At 46.9% G+C, this 19669-nt stretch overlaps 2 protein-coding genes across 3 annotated transcripts in view; both read right to left on the minus strand.

Annotated features, from left to right (window-relative positions):
* The window catches only part of LOC135260731 (anion exchange protein 2-like), a 93912-nt gene extending 85368 nt beyond the window's left edge, over positions 1 to 8544 (minus strand). For both annotated transcript variants that reach the window (XM_064346208.1, XM_064346205.1), the window contains exon 1: positions 8429 to 8544. The gene's annotated coding sequence lies outside the window, so the exon portion shown is untranslated. The remainder of the gene's footprint in view (positions 1 to 8428) is intronic.
* A 2561-nt stretch (positions 8545 to 11105) lies between these two features.
* ttc19 (tetratricopeptide repeat domain 19) lies at positions 11106 to 17783 on the minus strand. The gene is made up of 10 exons (XM_064346221.1): positions 17206 to 17783; positions 16854 to 16939; positions 16282 to 16392; positions 15873 to 15911; positions 15723 to 15779; positions 15183 to 15244; positions 14748 to 14842; positions 13047 to 13201; positions 12081 to 12243; positions 11106 to 11641 (listed from the first exon to the last, which is right to left on the minus strand). The coding sequence occupies exons 1-10, from the start codon at positions 17483 to 17485 to the stop codon at positions 11499 to 11501; spliced, it is 1191 nt and encodes a 396-aa protein (XP_064202291.1). The 5' UTR covers positions 17486 to 17783; the 3' UTR covers positions 11106 to 11498.
* Positions 17784 to 19669: the final 1886 nt, after the last annotated feature.

Consider the following 19669-nt stretch of genomic DNA (forward strand, 5'->3'; position numbering starts at 1 on the left):
CCGAGGCGTCCATCCGAAGCACAGACTCCACAGCCTGCTCGGAGCGGGGCGTGACAAATCACGCACAATCGCGACGGCCCCGTCCAGCCGGTCCAGCAGCCGCTCCCCAAATTCCTGCCCGGTTTTAGCGGCCAGCCGGCGAGCTTTCGCCCCGCGGGTGTAATAACCCCTCTGAGGAGGCCGATGGAGCCCAGCCAGCACGCTGAGAGCAGAGCTCGCGGGGTCTAGCCACCAGGGCACCGGCTTTCACTGTACGACTTTCACTGTACGACTTTCACAGAATGGCTTTCACTGTACGGCTTTCACTGTACGACTTTCACTGTACGACTTTCACTGTACGACTTTCACAGTACGGCTTTCACAGTACAGCTTTCACTTTACGGCTTTCACAGCATGGCTTTCACTGTACGGCTTTCACAGTGCGGCTTTCACTGTACGGCTTTCACAGTGCGGCTTTCACAGTATGGCTTTCACAGTGCGGCTTTCACAGAATGGCTTTCACTGTATGGCTTTCACAGTGTGGCTTTCACAGTATGGCTTTCACAGTGCGGCTTTCACAGAATGGCTTTCACTGTACGGCTTTCACAGAACGGCTTTCACAGTACGGCTTTCACAGCATGGCTTTCACAGAATGGCTTTCACTGTACGGCTTTCACAGCATGGCTTTCACAGAATGGCTTTCACTGTATGGCTTTCACAGCACGGCTTTCACTGTATGGCTTTCACAGGAACACACGAACGCCCGCGAGGAACAAAATACAGAAACAAACAAACAGAGAGAGAGAGAGAGCTCCCCGCGTGATTTCCACTGCCTCGCCGACAGGCTGCCAAACGAATAAATGATTAAATAGAAAATCAGTGTAAACAGAGGGCGGCTTTTTCCTTTTGATCCGCGGTGGAATGCCAGCAGCCTACAGGGTGGGGGGGGGGGGTGGGGGGTGGGGCTAGGTTAGCCGAAATCCACTGAACCCGCGGGGCCTGTATTACTGTACACCCGGCATACTTTCTGTCATCGCGCGGGCGCGGGGTGCTTAGTTAAAGAGCCCCTTATTCAGGTGCAGCTGAGCGAGCGCCCAATCGAAGGGGGTACACACACTCGGAATGGGACGGGACAGGACTAGACTGGATGGGACGGGACGGAACGGGACGGAAGAACATCTGAGGGAGGCCAAGGTGGAGAAAAGCAAATCCAGCGTCAACAGGGCGGAATTCAATAAGCGAAAGCGCTACTGTCCCAAGTCATTTATTGTTTTTATCTTAAATTTTATAACCTGGGTATCATTTAGAGGAGCAACGAGCACTCCGTCTCTCGCCAAAATCAAAATCCCTCCTAATGCGTCAAAGCGAGGGCATGAGCCAGGGGAGGAACAGGGCTACAGTACAGCGGTGCACCCTACAGTCAGGAACGGACCCGTCCTAATCGTAACAGCGCCACCTAGTGCCCAGGAGCATAACTGGTCAGAGCGTCATTCAGGGACACAGATTAAAGGGAATATCAGCTGGGTATTCATCACCTGGCAGGCGACAGAAACCCCAGGGGTGAGCGCAGCAGATGCTTGTGTGCGCCAGCTGCGCAGCGGATGCATTCCTGCAGAGCAGGCAGCTGCGCAGCTACAGTACGCAGCCACGCGCTAAGAATGCGCCAGGGGACGCAGCAGCTGCTTGTGCGTGCGCCTGCACCGGCTGCGCAGCGGACGCATGCATTCCTGCAGAGCATGCGGCTGCGCAGCTACAGTACGCAGCCACACCATTAGAATGCGCCGGGGGGACGCAGCAGCTGCGCAGCCCAGCCTACAGAACGCGCCGGGGGGGACGCAGCAGCTGCGCAGCCCAGCCTACAGAACGCGCCGGGGGGGACGCAGCAGCTGCGCAGCCCAGCCTACAGAACGCGCCGGGGGGGACGCAGCAGCTGCGCAGCCCAGCCTACAGAACGCGCCGGGGGGGACGCAGCAGCTGCGCAGCCCAGCTACAGACGCGCCGGGGACGCAGCAGCTGCGCAGCCACGCCTACAGAACGTGCCGGGGGGACGCAGCAGCTGCGGACCGCCGGCGCCCCGCCTGACGCATTCCAGCCTGACGGAGGGCGGCCCCGTCGCAGACGAGGGCTTGGGACTGTCTCCGTGTCACATGTCAAATGAACCGCACACGCATTTTATATTTCATGAGAATGAACAAAACCGGAGATACGCAGTGATATGCAAAAAAAAAAAAAAAGAAAACCACCCCTTAGCCACGGGAGAGAAAAAAATGTTTTCACTTTTTAATTTCTTCCTTCAGCAGGGACAGACTGGGAAGAAGAGAAAATCCCCCCAAAAGTATCAATGGTCAAAGATAGTAAATTATCAAGATGGTAAACCGAACACAGTGTGCACAAATCACCCCTAAATTACAATGAGGAAGCAGATTGGAACGGTGATGTTTGAGTGGGAAACGCATGTTCTATCCATTTTTGGTCACACTTTTTCGTTGTTTTCTGGTCCACGTGTGAGTACGGTCTGCTTTCTGGAGCTAGAACGTGTACGTGTGTGTGTGTGTGTGTGTGTGTTTGTGTGTTCATGTGATTATGTGTGTGTGTGTTTGTGTGACTGTGTGTGTTTGTATTTGTGTGTTCATGTGATTATGGGCGTGTGAGCTGGAAAAAAGAATACAGAAACAGAGAGAAAAAGGATGAAGGTAAATTTGAATGAAGAGGAGATGGGGGTTAGGGTGTTCCCATGCCCCTATTCTGCATGCAAATCCTTTCACACCACCTGTAAATGGCTCTTCGAGGACCACACCGAAAGCAAAAACACCTTCCACAAAAAAAGGCAGTTTACAGACCAAGCGTTTGCCATTATATGCAAAGCCAGTGATTAAACGTGTGTAACATCAGGGCAGGGCAATTACTGCAGATAATGACAGACTAGCGGAAGACTGCATAGGACAATATAGCTACTGTACATTGCAGAGACACACAATGGCAAAGCAATGGGGCTCCTGCAGTTTCTATACAGCTTAATCGCCTCATAAAAAGCCTTATTTGCCTAAGACCAAGTACATATAACTGGCCTTCATAATTAAAAGTGCTTTTCCATGAACAGTCGTGCGGTCAAAAATCCAGAGCTCCAGAAATGACCAGGTCTAGGCCGAGTTACAAACCCAGGACCTTCTTGCCGTGAGTGCTACCCACTGCACCACCTTCTTCAATAATTTTATTTAGCATTAGTAGTTGTAATGAGGGGTAAGGCTTGTTTCAAACTGCAGCAGATCAGCCAATAATGGTGCATATACACATTTTGGGTTAAAAAATGGTCTGAATCATAGTGCCTGTACCTCAAAAAACCTTCTTAAAAATATCTGCCGTGAAATATGGATTTGGTGAATGTTACACTGCACCAGTTTTTTGAGTAGTCTAAAGGGAAACTTCACGTCAAACGCAGGTGTGACAAGAGATACGTCAGCACGGCTTTTAAAGGCAGCGAACCAGAGTCTGAGGCATTCTTTCAGAGTATTCCATGAACGCTGGAGTGGGGTTCAGGTCTGGTGACCGCAAAGGCCGTGTGACGTACGGAAAATGGACGCGTCACGCTCCTCCGACCACCGGGTGGCGAGCTCTTGCTCAGTGACGGCGGTGTTCGCATCTCGAGAGAGAAAGCCTCGTCACACAGCAAAACATTTTGGATGAACAAGTGACTTTCAAGATCTCAGAAAAATGTCTGTCTGTAGCACTGCAGCAGCACTGTGCTTTTGATCACACTGTTCTTCGCCGGCACCAAACAGCCTTCAGACATACAAACTAACCAAGAAGCGGCTACACTTTGCCGTTCAGCAAATAGCGTCATTCTCACAATGGGAAGGAGTTATTAGCAGAACTAAAGAGGAATCCATCTCAAAACAAGAATAAAGAGCTTGTGTGATTGGGTGACGTTTTTTTCCCAGACATGTTCCCATGGTTTAAAAAAAAAAAGGGCCAGCTGGTGACATCACAAAAACACAGTAAAATATACATCATACAGCTGCTGATATCAGAATAAATACATTAAAATGCCTCCATTAAGCTGGTGTGTCCACACGGCAACTTAAAAAATCATGAGATGCGCTGCAGATAAGGCCTGTCCACCCGAAACACACAGAAACAGGGCGTACGCACACACGACTCACAAAGACGTTGGTAATATTCCACTAAGAAACATCAACGAAAAAAAGCCCGCACTGAAAAATTTCCAAAGGACAGTATTAGCGCCTCAACAACGATCTTTAGCATCACAATCCAGTCGGATTCATGCTGCATGATGATGCTGAAATCCACTGCTTGAGAGACGAAAAAAGGCTTTGATACTACCGACTATACTTCGGTACTATGGGGCGACATAGCTCAGGAGGTAAGACCGATTGTCTGGCAGTCGGAGGGTTGCCGGTTCAAACCCCGCCCTAGGCATGTCGAAGTGTCCTTGAGCAAGACACCTAACCCCTAATCCCTAACTGCTCTGGCGAATGAGAGGCATCAATTGTAAAGCGCTTTGGATAAAAGCGCTATATAAATGCAGTCCATTTACCATTTACCATTTGCTGTCTGGCCGCAGAACGGTACACCATACCATAACTTGAAAAAAAAATAGCCTCAAACGTTTTCCCGCCAAAAGTTACAAAGGCAGGCAGTTGCAGTCGTCAAAGCGTTGCCCATGCATTAAAAATGACACATCATCAAAGAATAACTTCTCTGAAGTATTCCAGCACAGCTGTAATTTGCCAGCATATAGGCTAAATTCAAATTTGTTACATTCAAATAAAAACGAGGCCAAAGTTGCCCCTTGGCTGCGAAAAAAGGCTAAAACATGGCCTGCGGGCACATTCAAAATCTGCAGGCAGTGTGTGCACGCATGTTTTAGCCTTTTTGATCAGCTGAGATGTGGCGTTGGCCTAGTTCAGTGGTCTCCAACCCTGGTTCTGGAGAACCACAGGGTTTGCTGGTTTTTTGTTTTCACCTTAAAATCAGCACCCAATTGAGACCCAAGACACCAGGTGAGTTGAGTTAACTGTGTAATCAACTACTCTAATTGATTCATGAAGTGCAGAGTCACTATGAAAACCAGCAGAGCAGACCCTGTAGCTCTCCAGGGTTGGAGACCACTGGCCTAGTTTATCACCAATAGGGAGTAACTTCTATAAAACTTACAAATCACCCCCCCCCCCACAGTACCACTGAAAATTAACAACTCACACATCTCTGGGGATATACTGCCCCCCGCCCCCCCACCAACCCCACTTTCACAACTCTCTGCTCTGAGGTGACTGGGGAAATGCCACTCCACTCAAACTTGTCATTTAATGAGCACCAAGCTTTTAGAATGAAAATACTGTGTGAATATTGGCCTATCATCATTACAGCACCCATTGCAAGCAATAATCAAATTAATTGAGGTGCATAACTGAGAGTTGAGGAGAACTGAAAGGGTGCTGGACCACCGGATAACTCCTATGGGAAAAAACACTGCATCTAGCACAGCTAGTAAAAAAAAAAAAACCTCAGATAAATTCATATGGGCATACTCCAGGGACCAAATCAAGTCAAATAAGAATCAACACCGGCCAAAAGGTTAAAACATAGATGTGTGAGGAACATCCACCCCAACATGTCACCTCACAGATGTGTACAAACATCAGTTAACTTCAGACCATGGAAACAGGAGAGCTGCTCTTGTTTTTCCGAAGCTTAATCTGTACAGTCACAGCGAAGCAGATCGGCCAATGAATAACCAGGTAATCCTTTTGCTAATTCCACATCATCACAAAGCTGGCACACTGCCAACACTTTCGGTGCTAGCCCACAGGGAGCTATTGGTTTAGGCCACAGCAACCAACAGAAACTAAATAGTAAAGTGGAGTGAAAAGTGACTGGGAACCTTTGCAAAGCTCGCAAAGCACTGTTAGGGCATTTCAGACAATCGGCATAGCGAGCATTGTTTACATTGTGTTCTTTTCTATTCTGGGCAAGGCTCTTCTTGTTGTGTGTGTGTGTGTGTGTACTGTTGGAGATAACAGACTCCGAAATTGACCCTTGTGTCCAGGGAGAAAACAGGACACATTCTGAAACAGGAGCATCACATGCCACACCTCAGTCAGCTCTGTAACAGGAGCAGTATGTACCACACCTGAGGACTTCAGTACCTGAGTACTTCAGCAAAAGAGATTGAATCTACCTCTGATTTACAGCAACAGCTGTTATTATTATTTCCAACACATTTGTGTGCCTTTTTCTACTTATTTGTCCTCAGGTTTCAAATGCATTTTCTATTTATTTTATCATTTTTCAAATACCTCTATATGCGTATCATGTACATGCAATTTTTAAAAAAAAACCTCCTGCACTTCGCATTAACCCTTTGAAGAGTAGTTTTCTTTGAATGTTTTATCAAAATTGTAAGTCAGTGTTCTAGAACTCCATTGCTTTTCAGTTACCAGTAGTGATAGTTACATCAGCAATAGAGTGTTCACGCGGGGACATTCTAATCACATATTTGTGACCTTCCACCTTAAAGGGCTATGCAAAGTATCACATATATTATTTTGTGCTGTAATTTATCAAAGACCTTAATATGTTCCATTTTTGGTTTCCAGTAATATATCTTAACTTTAATTTAACACTGTATTTTCTCCTCTCAGTGGACATAAACTAATTCCTCAGTCTTTCAACAGTGCATTTCAAATACAGCTTGCGTCTAATTAAATACAGACTCATATTTGCAACTTCTAATCATCAAAAGTAGGTTTCCTGACATCCAAAGTAGGCAACAATATTGTGAACCCTTAACATCCACAGACCGAATTTATTTCAATGCAGCGCCTTGTAGGCACAACATAAATGGCAAAATACATATTTTCACGTCTCATGAAAATGCCGCGGTCTACTCTACGGGACTACCCCACTACACTTTGATATTCTACAGCTCCTGTGGAAATCCATTCCCAAGACTGCCCTCTAGCGTTCAGTAGTATTACATTTACGTTGCTCCTTCTTCACTAATGATCCTGCGCAAATAATTCAAGGGAAACATAGATTAAATGCTTTCTTCTGAGGCAATATATCGTGTATAGTACACTTTACGTTAAAGATATGATAAATAAAATTTGAAATACAAATTCCAGACGGATCTCGTGTCTGATAAAACTTCATTTTTGTACTTGGCAGACGCTGACGCTTGGAGCATATTTATATTAGCGATTTAGCAGGCACTATTATCCAGAATGAGTTGTAAGCGACCATGTTGCAATCGTTAATAATTAATTTAAAATGAAGTATTTCTGTTCCATTTTTTCATACATTAACAAACAACGCAATCTGCATCGAGAACATGAGCATGAACAAAGCAGCGTTAAGCGACGTGAAATCCACGTTGACCGATCGATTCAGCGTTATTTCGCTATCTGGGGTAGTTATCTCCTGGCTAGTATGTATCGAAGTCAATGTCAGTTAGTTGTGTTGCTACAAAGTTAGACAGATCAACAGACATAGGTCAATATGTCGCGTAACTCACGAGCCGTACATTTATAATCAATATGAACGCACACGATCATTCGCTACAATCGTGGCAAATCTGTCCTGAGATGAGCAACAGCAAAGGTCTCAAACGATCGATGCTGGACTCCGCGTTGGCTTTGTTTATATATTTAAAAACCACATGATGACGTGTGCAAAGATATAACATTGGCACTACACTGTGAAGCTAGAAAATAACACGAGTCAGTATTGTATAATTCCGTGTACTGCACAGAAATAGGGCAGATGAACTACACCCGTCCCAGTTTGCCGATATATATGCCCACTGGAGCTAAGACACGTGTTAATTAGCCTCGATATAGACAATAGACAAGTGCACCCAGACAAGCATCGCAATTGGTTAAATGGCTTGCCAAAGCCACAGTCTTTCGTGATACCAGACTTAATCATTGCAGCTTTAGTAGGTTTATCATGTCTGACCGGCTAACAATAATTCTGTTTGATAAGTAGTCTACATCGAAATACTATCCACCCTGCAGGCTACGCTGCAGCTTTGGCGAATGAGAAACATTCCGTCAAAATCTCCACGTAATTGTCTGTCGACGGCTAGCGCTAGCTAGCTACAATGTATTTTAATACCGCTCTGCTTTCTGGTTACAAAATAGTGAATTCGTCGCTTTTTCCTTCACACACACTTTGAAATCACGAGTAAAATTAAACTGTTCGGTAGCGCTGTAACAAGCTTACATGACTTGGTTATTTCTTTTAAAATGCAGCCCTCTTATGCGCTCACTGATCAAATTTCAACTTTGCAAAACTGGTCTTGTTATTCATCATATGTTACCGTGAACGCATCATAAGGTGGGAGGGAACAGTAACATTTCAGATTTCAGATACTGAATAATTTAGCCTTTAGCTAATATGAATGACAGTTAAAGGAACTCACTCTTACCCCCAAAGTTTAAAGCGCCCTCTCTTACTCCGTTTGGATGGATTTTGAAGGATTAGCCGAAAAGAAGGGGTACTACGTGCGCGTTCCCCAGCCACGTGTTGCGACCTCGCTCCCGAGTTCGTATTCGCAGAGAACAGGATGTGAGTGGTACTGTACAGTACTACTGTACATGACAGAAGTGTAAGATCCAACTTAGTCATTGCTAACTCAGGGAGTGCCCTAATTCAGGACGTTTCTTAAAACTTTTCCCCACTGCAAATATATATTTTGCGCAAAATGCAACTCTAGACGACAGCTAGATTATTCCATTATGGAAATTGCCAACTAGCAAAAACATTGCTGTTAATCCATCTATCCAAAACACTTAAAATACAAATGAAACGACGCACACATGGTGACATGTCTCAAACATTTCTGTGAACGAGTAATAGATTACAAAAACCCCTGTGAATTTGTATGCACATACAGTACACGAGGACGCACATACATGTAACTGGATATGGAATCCACGAAATGGACGCAGTCAAACATTTCCATATGCAGTAAGACATGAGTTATGGCTGTTGTGCAGCTGGGGCGCAGCCGTATGTTCTTCAGCTGAACTTTTATTCTTTCGCCCATCTGGGTAATTTCGTTTGCTGTATTTTTTATTATTATTTTTTAATTATTCAGAATTAACATGTACAGACAGAAATTCACAATTATTTAAATCATATACAAAATGAAGAATAAAATAAAATACATGCTTTATTGTGCCAGCTGATGAACTTGGGCCAATGAATTAATTTATTACACACTCTTTTTTGAAATAGTCAGATCTGTATTATTGTATCATGCACACGCAAATAGTTAAATTCAGCATTTTCACCTATTTACAATTGTGATTTATAAACATGAAATGGAGTATACAAAATCCTGCCTATTGTTTAAATGTCAGTCCTTAGGACATTTACAAAAAATTCTGATGACTACTCAGCCAAGTAAAGCAAATAATTGCTCAGCCGACATTGCTTTTGCCCAACAATATCCATCCATATTTGAATGGCTCTTATGTCACTGGCTGCAAGCCCAACCATGCAAGTCATGCTGAACAAACATTGGGAGACAATGCCGGGTTAGGCATTTGTCTTATGCACGTAACCATAGGAATTTGGCTTGGCTCGTAGCTGCAAACAAATGTTGACCCTGCTCCCCCCTTTTGACTGATTAATATAAAGACTGCCCGCTCAGCATGTGCTGCAGAAGTCCTTGGAAGTGGCCAGGTAATCATTCTTGTTTATTTTCAGTCATTTTAAATTTGTGTGCAGCCCTGGGGGGAAAAAAATGGAATGATCACATTTTGAAAGCCCAGGTTTCCACCGCCCCCACATGCTCCAAAACCTCTGCGACAGAAGTCAAGGTTTACAGATATGAATATGTGTCCACACCATGGCGACAAGCAATTTCGCACCAGATCGAAGGTTTATTTACGGGAAGATTTCAAAAGAAGCACAAAGAAAAAATTTGATTGAGTCAGATGAGTTCCATCTCAGCGAACAATGTAAAGTAAACAATGCAGATTGTATTGACAGAAGTGGTAAATAATCTCTGCTGTTTGTTTTGCTAATATTGGACTGGTGTACGGGAGCAATGGTTTGGGACTAGAATGACTGGCAAAACCCAGCCATTCTCTTCCCAAATGAGCTCCCTAGGATTTCTGTATACCAGTACTATTGATAAAAGGAAGTCATAAGCAGGGGTGGGGGGAATAGTGGAACTGACTCCCCAGGGCCCAAAGGTGGGGGAGGGGGGTCTCAAAAGGCCTGGGCTAAAAAGTTTGCTGTGGTCTGCAATTTTAAGGGGGCCCACAGAGACTGCATGTGCACAGAGCCAAGAATTTTGTGCTACACCCTAAACCCTATGAGCTGGTGAATTTTGTGCTACAGCTCATAAGGTCTAGGGAGTAGCACAATATTCTTGGTCCCTTCGTAGACTGAAGCAAAATTTTTTTAGTCTAGGCCTTTTGAACCCTGTTGAAAACTATATTGAGGTTGTTGGGATTATTTGATTCAATCGCCAATATCCTCACACCTAAACGCAACAGTGACCTCTAGTGTTAAAAAAAAGCAGCATCAGAAAATTCATAGCATTGCATTACACTGCACTCTTATTACTTAATTTATTTGTTCTTATTATAGTTCAGCAAAACATCCCTTTATTTGGAGGGAAACTTCTTCATGTAAGAAATATGGAAAGAAATTGGCCCAAAAGCAGATTTATCCATGAAGAGATGCCTTTGCTGGGTATCTAATTTACTTTTTTTACACAACACCCAAGCCCGGGAATGTCAACACGCATTTTGTCTGTACACACGAAAACGAAAGACTCCTGCATCCAACACACGTGCGTTTCTCTGCAACTCTGCATTATGCAACAACGCATCAATACTCACCACAAGGTGGCCTTTTTTTCCAGGATCTGTTGCGCTGCACAAGATTATTCTGAGTAAACAGAATACAACAAACTACAGAGGTGCAGGCTTACGGCTGTGGCAGGACACTTCGAATTTATACCCTGTCCATGGACCGTAAAAATGGAACAGGTGGGTAAAGATGGTTAAACTGGCACAGGGGCTGAACGCTTACGTAATAAAACACCCGAATAAGAGGTGTAGAGGTAACAACAACAAAAAAACAGACACCGTAGAAGACATTTATTCCAATATTTTAACCTGGGTTTACAGTACACTGATGGCAACATGAAGGGAAAGTCATATGAAGGGATACACCAGTACTGTGTCTACTGTACTGTAAGGCCTGGGTTAGGACTTAGCCAACTCCACCAAACATTGGGGACACATCTGCACCAGGCACTTCCTGTGACGCTCGCTATATGACCTCCCTTCTTCCTGTCTCCACGTATCTCTGGGTTATTCACACTCACAGTCCCTTTCGTGGGTGGGTTTAGAGAGAAGAGAAGAGGATGGACCCAGTGGGGATTTGATGGAGGTGGTGCAGCAGGGCGGGGGCTCTCCCCCCCCCCCCAGCGCTACTCCCTCACACACGCGGTTTCTCCACGCGGGGGCCGGGTCTCAGGCCGTGTCCTCCGGGTCGTTCTTCTTCTTGTCCAGCTCCTTCAGGCCCTCCTGGATCTGCTCCACCGCCTCGCTGTCCCCGTTAGCCTGAGCCATGGCCAGGGCCTCCTGGTACAGCCGGGCGGACTCCTCCAGCTGACCTGCCCGCCGAGAAGCGTCAACACCGTCAGCGACCGCACACGTCGTCCCTTTACTCCCCTAACTTTGAGCTTTTAGGACTTCAAAGTTAATGTTGATGTTTAACCTGATAACTACTTTGCTGTTTATTAGCTATACATGTCCACACTGCTTTCAAAAAGTAGGAAAACTAAAAACTGCCCAGTAAACTTATTCATACCCCAGTATGATTAAAATTGAATATGGCATCACATCAGGAGAGATGGGCCAGTAGACAGGAAAGTGTGGCAGTTGCTGCCCAAAGAAAAACAGTCTAATGTTCACTGGTGAGACAGAGAGAAAGACGGTTCTAAAGAAGTGGTGCAAGTGGGTCCCACCAAACTATCATTCTTCATCCTCCTCAAAATGCCTCACCAGTCCCCATACAGCACCCCCTCCCTGCCCCCTCCCTCGGCCTCTCACCCTGGTGCAGCAGGATGCCCGCCATGTTTCCCAGCAGCACGTGCTGGTCGGGATGCCCCGCCTCCTTGCCCAGCTCCACGGCCCTCTTCACCTGCCCCAGGGCCTCCTGGTGATGCCCCTGCAGGTCCAGCACCGTGGCCAGGTCATTCATCAGCACCAACGTCTGAACGCAGACAGTCGGGGAAGAGCAATACTGACACACGCGCTTGCACGTTACTGTCCCTACTCCCTGCCTCCCCTACCCCCATGCACCTGTGGGTGCGCCTCCCCCTGTCCCCCCTGCTCCTCCCCTCCCCTCCCTTCCTCTCCTCCATGTGCACCTGCGTGCCTACCTGTGGGTGCGACTCCCCCTGTCCCCCCTGCTCCTCCCCTCCCTTCCTCTCCTCCATGTGCACCTGCGTGCCTACCTGTGGGTGCGACTCCCCTGTCCCCCTGCTACTCCCCTCCCTCCTCTCCTCCATGTGCACCTGCGTGCCTACCTGTGGGTGCGCCTCCCCTGTGCCCCTGCCCCCCTCCCCTCCTCTCCATGTGCACCTGCGTGCCTACCTGTGGGTGTGCCTCCCCCTTGCCCCCTGCTCCTCCCCTCCCCTCCCCTCCTCCATGTGCACCTGTGTGCCTACCTGTGGGTGCGACTCCCCCTGTTCCCCCTGCTCCTCCCCTCCCCTCCTCTCCTCCATGTGCACCTGGTGCCTACCTGTGGGTGCAACTCCCCTGTTCCCTGCTCTCCCTCCCTCCTCCTCCATGTGCACCTGTGTGCCTACCTGTGGGTGCGACTCCCCTAACTCCTCCCTCCCCCTCCTCTCCTCCATGTGCACCTGCGTGCCTACCTGTGGGTGCGACTCCCCTGTCCCCCTGCTCCTCCCCTCCCTCCTCTCCTCCATGTGCACCTGCGTGCCTACCTGTGGGTGAGACTCCCCCTGTCCCCCCTGCTCCTCCCCTCCCCTCCATGTGCACCTGTGTGCCTACCTGTGGGTGCGACTCCCCCTGCTCGTCCCGGCATATCTGCAGGGCGCGCTGGTAATCCCCCTGGGCCTGCTCCAGGCGGTGCATTGCGGTCCGGTAACGTGCTCGAGAGTCCAGGGTCAGCCCCAGCAGCAGCTTGGTGTCCTTCCGCTCCTCATCTGTAGGGGGCAGCAGAGAGCTACTCACGCATGGCTGTTTGGCATTCGGGTTCACATTTGTTCCGGCAGATACCAAGCTGGACAGAATAACTTAATGAGTTAGTTCACTGCAGTCTCGTTTTCTTACATGACTTAAAAATAGACTGGCTAGCTAGCATTCAATAAAGCTAGCGCTCACTGGTGTGCATAAATCCATTTGCTTCTTCAATATTCATATAAAAATTAAATTTTTTCAGTCTCAATGTTAAGTTCCCCAACAGGCTAAAATCTAACTAAAATTTGTGCACACCTCTGTTGACTTGCATTACAACATTTGTATCTTGTCATTTCCTCCACCATCTTGGAAGGCGCCCAGGGACAGCCCACAGCTCTCACAGAGTTCTATGGGAGAACCCCAGGTGAGGTTTGTGTTACTCTTCCATCCTGTCACAAACAAGTCTTTCAGCAGTGCCAGACTCATTCTGCACGACAAAAAAGAAGCTTGTCTCGTTTTTGCCTTGATAGTCGCGTAAGAACTCCGTATAATTTCTTGTGTCGCTTTTCTTATTGCCATGTCTTTCTTCCACACACTCTATTCCAACACACATGGTGCCAACAGCCGCCTATTTTCACTCCACAGCTTCCCAGCTCAGCTACACAGGCATTTCCTCAAAGAATAAACCCTTTGTGCTCCTGCACAGTCACACAGGGACAATCCATTACAGGCACTTGGCAGACGCTCTTATCCGGAGCGACGTACAACAAAGTGTATAACCATAACCAGGAACAAGTATGACGAAACCCCTAGAGAGAAGTACCGGTCCAAGTGCAGGGAACAACCGCACAGTTCAACTTGGACCCTGAAGGTTAAACTGATTAACACTAACACAAACGAGAACAGCAACAACGCAGTTTATGTTAAGACAGGTGCATTAACTAAGTCACCTACGAAACAGCTACCTAGTTACAACCCTAAGCTTACGGTCATTTAAGAGAGTACAGGGAGGTAGGGAGGGATGGGGAACCCCGCATTAGCCCAACCCTAACCACAGCCTAATCCTTACCCTAAGCCTAACCTTAACCCTCCCGCATTCACTCAACCCCTCCCTCTCTCTGGGCACTGCCAAATCCAATTCCAGCCTGCATTGTCACGCTGCTGACATCAGTCAGTACTGGCACGGATACTGTTTCAAAAGCAAATATTTTCTTAAATATCATGGAAACAAAATATGACAGAATGCCAATCATAATAACCTCAATAATTACCTGATGTTGACAAGCACAGTCCTCGAGTACCTCTGTAAGAATTTAATACGAGCAAAAAAAAAAAAAAATACTATGAAGAGCTTTAGCCTTATAACTGACACCAGCGGTCTGTGATGATACACAATTTCACTGGGGGCAAACAACTTCACCACTCTCATCCAAGACAGAAACGGCACTTCACCCAAACTCTGTTGGGAAATATCCAACTGGAACTGTTTCACGGTATCGCTGCAGAGGGGGAAATGTTAGAGGGAGGGACCAGAACTGGACTAAAAAAAAATAAGAATAATTCAATGTGTACCAGGCAGAGCATCTTCTGGGAGCTCCTTCTGTTTCTCAATCTTGGCCTCCAGGGACTCTATGCAAAACCGGAACCCGTGATCGGCTAGCTCATGCCTGGGGCAGGGGAGGGAAAAAGGCGTGGCACACAAAAACGGCTAAACAGACCTGCAGTGTACAACATCCTGTACACCATACTGAAGAAAGCATCACATTACACCTGTCACTCAATCACAGTGTGCACAGAAAATGCCAGTGGTCCATCATCGTACAAACACCAAAGATAGCTTTAATGGGTCTGTCACCGTGACCTGCAGCCAAGGGAACACACATACTCTTGTTCAGGCTCTGTAGGATGACATCACTTCCTGTGGTGGCTGTTGACGTGCTCGCCTGCGCGTGTAGGTGTTCATTCCCCGTCCCTCCCCACAGGCTAACGAAGCAGCAGCTCACTCACTTTTTCTGGGTGGCGTATATGGTGGCCAGCTTCAGGGACATCTCGATCACAGCGTTGTCATCCTGCCATTGCAAAGACAGGAAGTGACTTGAGCTTGAAGACCTTGGGACCCCAGGCATGTATTTTTCGCCAACGACTCCCAAGCCCCCCCCCCCCCCGCCCCCCCCAACACACATCCACACATGCAGACACACACACAAACCCCCTCAACACACGCGCAAGCACACTTGCAACACTGACACCCTCAGACCCACAGCATGCACCTCCACACCACCAACCATCACACTCTCAGCACACACACAACACCCACGCAACACACACACTGACCTGCACACACACCCACAGACACACACACACTCACATACACACACTCGCACACACATGTACACACTCACTCACTCACACACACTCACTCACTCACACACACATCCGCACACACACACACGACCCCCCCACCCCACCACCCACCCACCCACCCACAAACACACACCCCTCACTCACTCACTCACATCCACGCACACACACACACTGACCCCTCACCTGGGGAGTCCCTCCGGACAGCAGGAAGCTCATGGCAGCCTTGAACAGCTTCTCGGCCTGCAGGACACATTAGCACAGCGGGTCACCAGCGCGGCCCAGGGGCCAGGCAGCCGGAGCAGACCCCCGAGCCCAACCGCCCCGCATACTCACATTGGTCAGCTGGCCCTGGACAAAGGCGAGGTTGGCCATCTGGAATGGAGGAGGAGGCAAGAGGTTTGAGCAACAGTAGCACTGCTGCACACCAGTTTATAGCCAAGTAATAGGCTAGATTATGGAGATGAAGGTTACGCATGTTCACAAAAACCGAAATGAGAGCAACGGCCTAAGATATTTGCTTATTTCTTTATTCAAAGTTTAGTTCACGCCTAGAGGTAATGGATCTAAAACATTCACGTGATGTCAAAGACACGCGGGGACACACTTGTAGTGTTAATTTGTCATTTAGCCGCAGCCTGAGACTAATAAAGGTCTTTGACAATTCACATCTGATCACGTTTCGGGTGGAACTAAAACCATCTGCAATAAAAATGTATATAATGACATGCTGAGGGGGCAGTACCAGGCTGTATGTGTAGATGATGGCCTGGTTGTTGTGGCTCAGGTGGGCTAGCCGGATGGCCTGGTGCAGGTATCCACTGGCAGCCTGCAGCTCGTCCTGCATTATGCTGAGCTGAAACACAATTCATCGCATCAGTAGTTCCAATGACCTTTGTAGTTCCAATGACCTTGATATGCATTTTTGTACGTCACTTTGGATAAAAGCATCTGCCAAATAAATGTAATGTAATGCAATGTATTCAGTCCTGCAATGGACTACAGTGCAGTACAGCCAGGGATGGCAAGGGATTCTGCCCAACATGCGAATCCGGCTGCAAACGGCACCTACATATGTGATTAACTAAGCATTCAAAATTAGACATTCAAGCTTGTAAAAGCATTTGGACTTGTCATGCAGGACTAACCATGCATCTAATGGAACTTGATATAACCACAGTTCCACACAACTAACAAAGTGTACGCTTTCATCAGTGTCAATTAGATTGTTGCTTCAACTTTAAATCGAACCTGTAAACGACATATCTTCAGCAAATACAAAATCAAACTCTACTGTAATTGCCAGAGGTCCTATACCTTGGCTCTCTTAAGAAGTATAATAATCTCATCTTCTGTCTTCTTGGCTTCATCCTCTTCGTCAGATTTTCCGAAGAATGAAAATGCTAAAACGAGAGGAAGATGTGAATTTAACACCTACTTGTTTGATGGAACTCGTGCGTGACAGCTGCGCGTTTGTTGCTACGGAAAGCATTGCCATGTTTAAATCATGCGATGCATTTAAACCAGAAAGGATGACGATATTACATAAAAGCAAAAACGAAAAGATGCAATCATGACATTGATCTTAGTTAACTGGGGTCGTGTCGATTAGGTATGAAAATACTACTTTCTAACTCGTATATAGTATTTCAAAAACTGATGTGCTTACCCAAAAAACTATACAGTAAGAAATGCTTGTTGACTCTGTCAGTACCGCGGTCACCGCTTCCATCGTCGGAGCACGCAGCATTACGGACTTTACATGACCTTCTGCGCCGACCACGCTCGTCCTCCACGGGCCAGGAGGTCACAACGTTCTCCCTGTTATTTGCTCGCACCTGTACGTCAGCCAGGCTGCAGAGGCATTGTGCTCGGGTCCAGTCCACAACCACGGGATGAAACCGAGCCCTGCGCGCTGGAAGAAGACGGATGACACTACGGAACGCCATGCTTCTGCGTTTTTTTAATGCAAGATCGAAGCCCCACCGGCGTTGCCAGGTTGATCCCAACTCTCAAAACAACCTTACGTAATTTGCCCAAGTAAAGGACATCTAAATATGATATCGACACGTCCAAAAAAGAAGCCAATTATACCGTTCGGTTTGTAAAAAAAAGAATGGAAACACGTAAACTACACCTTTTAGGGAGAAAATGTGTTACAATACATTTTACAGTACAAAATGTGCGTGTGAAATCAGACATGGTCACTTCAAAAGCCAAGACTGGCAACAATGAGTCACCCTACGTAAAGAACATGCGACACATTCATGACGCATTGGATATTGCGTCATCTTAAAGAAACATCGCTTAATACAAAAAAGCAACGTAAGCTGGATTCGTCATCTATATAGGTGAGCTGTATTTCCTGTATTGCAACAAATTCATTAATTATATATAAACTCATACAATAATCATTTTTATGGGAATTGGTCAAATTGGACGTAGTCACAAGCACTAGCATTCATTCGGACTATGCTACTCCCATTCAATATTTACATTGCTACAGAAAACATACATCAGCTTATAATTAATGTTCCTAACGTTATTTCTTTAACCAAGATCACAACATATTCAAAACTTACAATAGTATTTATCAGTATATTCAGCAGTAGCCACAGGTTGCATTTTTGAAAAACAGGAAGGATACAGGCAGGAGATAGCACAATTCATACTGAGCTGAAGCTACCTACTGGGGAAATAATGCACTCAGGAATGGCTACCTCTGGGAACAAAGCACTTTGACACAGGTCGTTCACACGTTTATTTTGTTGGTCATGCCTTTTCCACGTTAAACAAAAAAAACGTTATCCTCTGTATCAATGACTACCTCCTTAGTCTTGCCTTTGACCTCAAAGCTCTTGGATCAGTTAACATTTGAGTTTATAACTGTATTGGGTTTATTACATTACATTACAGGCATTTGGCAGACGCTCTTATCCAGAGCGACGTACAACAAAGTGTATAACCATAACCAGGAACAAGTATGACGAAACCGCTAGAGAGAAGTACCGGTCCAAGTACAGGGAACAACCGCATAGTTCAACTTGGACCCTGGTGGTTAAACTGATTAACACTAACAACGAGAACGGCAACAACGCAATCTATGGAAAAATAAAAATAAATAAAAATACAAGTAGTCGTTAAGACTGGCGCATCAACTAAGTCACCTATTAAACAGCTGCCTAGTTACAACCCTAAGTTTAGTCATTTACAGGGGGGGAAGGGAGGGATGGGGAGAGGTGCAGCCTGAAGAGGTGGGTCTTCAGTCGTCGTTTGAATTGGGGCACAGTCTCAGCTGTTCTGACCTCCACAGGGAGGTCATTCCACCATCGTGGGGCCAGAACAGACAGGAGACGTGTTCTGGAAGTGCAGGTGCGAAGAGGGGGAGGTGCTAGGCGTCCTGAGGTAGCAGAACGGAGGGATCTGGCTGGCATGTAGGGTTTGAATATCTTGTGAAGGTATGCTGGGGCTGATCCCTTGACTGCCTGGTATGCTAGAACCAATGTTTTGAATTTGATGCGAGCTATAACAGGCAGCCAGTGGAGGGTAGTGAGCAGGGGAGTTACGTGGGAGTGTCTGGGGAGGTTGAAGACCAGACGAGCCGCAGCATTCTGAATGAGCTGCAGGGGTCTGGTGGCAGATGCCGGTAGTCCAGCCAGAAGAGAGTTGCAGTTGTCCAGGCGGGATAGAACCATTGCTTGGACCAGGAGCTGGGTTGAGTAGGTGGTGAGAAAGGGGCGGATTCTGCGGATGTTGTATAGGAAAAATCTGCATGCCTGGGTTACTGCTGCAATGTTGTTGGAGAGGGACGGCCTGTTGTCCATCATCACTCCGAGATTCTTGGCGCAGGGTGATGATGTCACTACGGTGTCCCCTAAGGAAATGGAAAAGTCGAGGAGGGGAGAGGATAGAGCAGGAATAAATATTAGCTCCGTCTTTCCCGGGTTGAGCTTCAGGTGGTGATTGTCCATCCAGCTCTGTATGTCCTTCAGGCAAGCGGAGATGCGGGCAGGGACCTGTGTGTCCGATGGGGAGAAGGAGAAAGAGTTGCGTGTCGTCGGCATAGGAATGATAGGACAAGCCATGGGCATTATTGCAACATGATTCAACTGCTATTGATGCCTGTCAAACAA

This window comes from Anguilla rostrata, chromosome 8 (assembly GCF_018555375.3).
Source record: "Anguilla rostrata isolate EN2019 chromosome 8, ASM1855537v3, whole genome shotgun sequence".
In the NCBI taxonomy this organism is placed as follows: domain Eukaryota; kingdom Metazoa; phylum Chordata; class Actinopteri; order Anguilliformes; family Anguillidae; genus Anguilla; species Anguilla rostrata.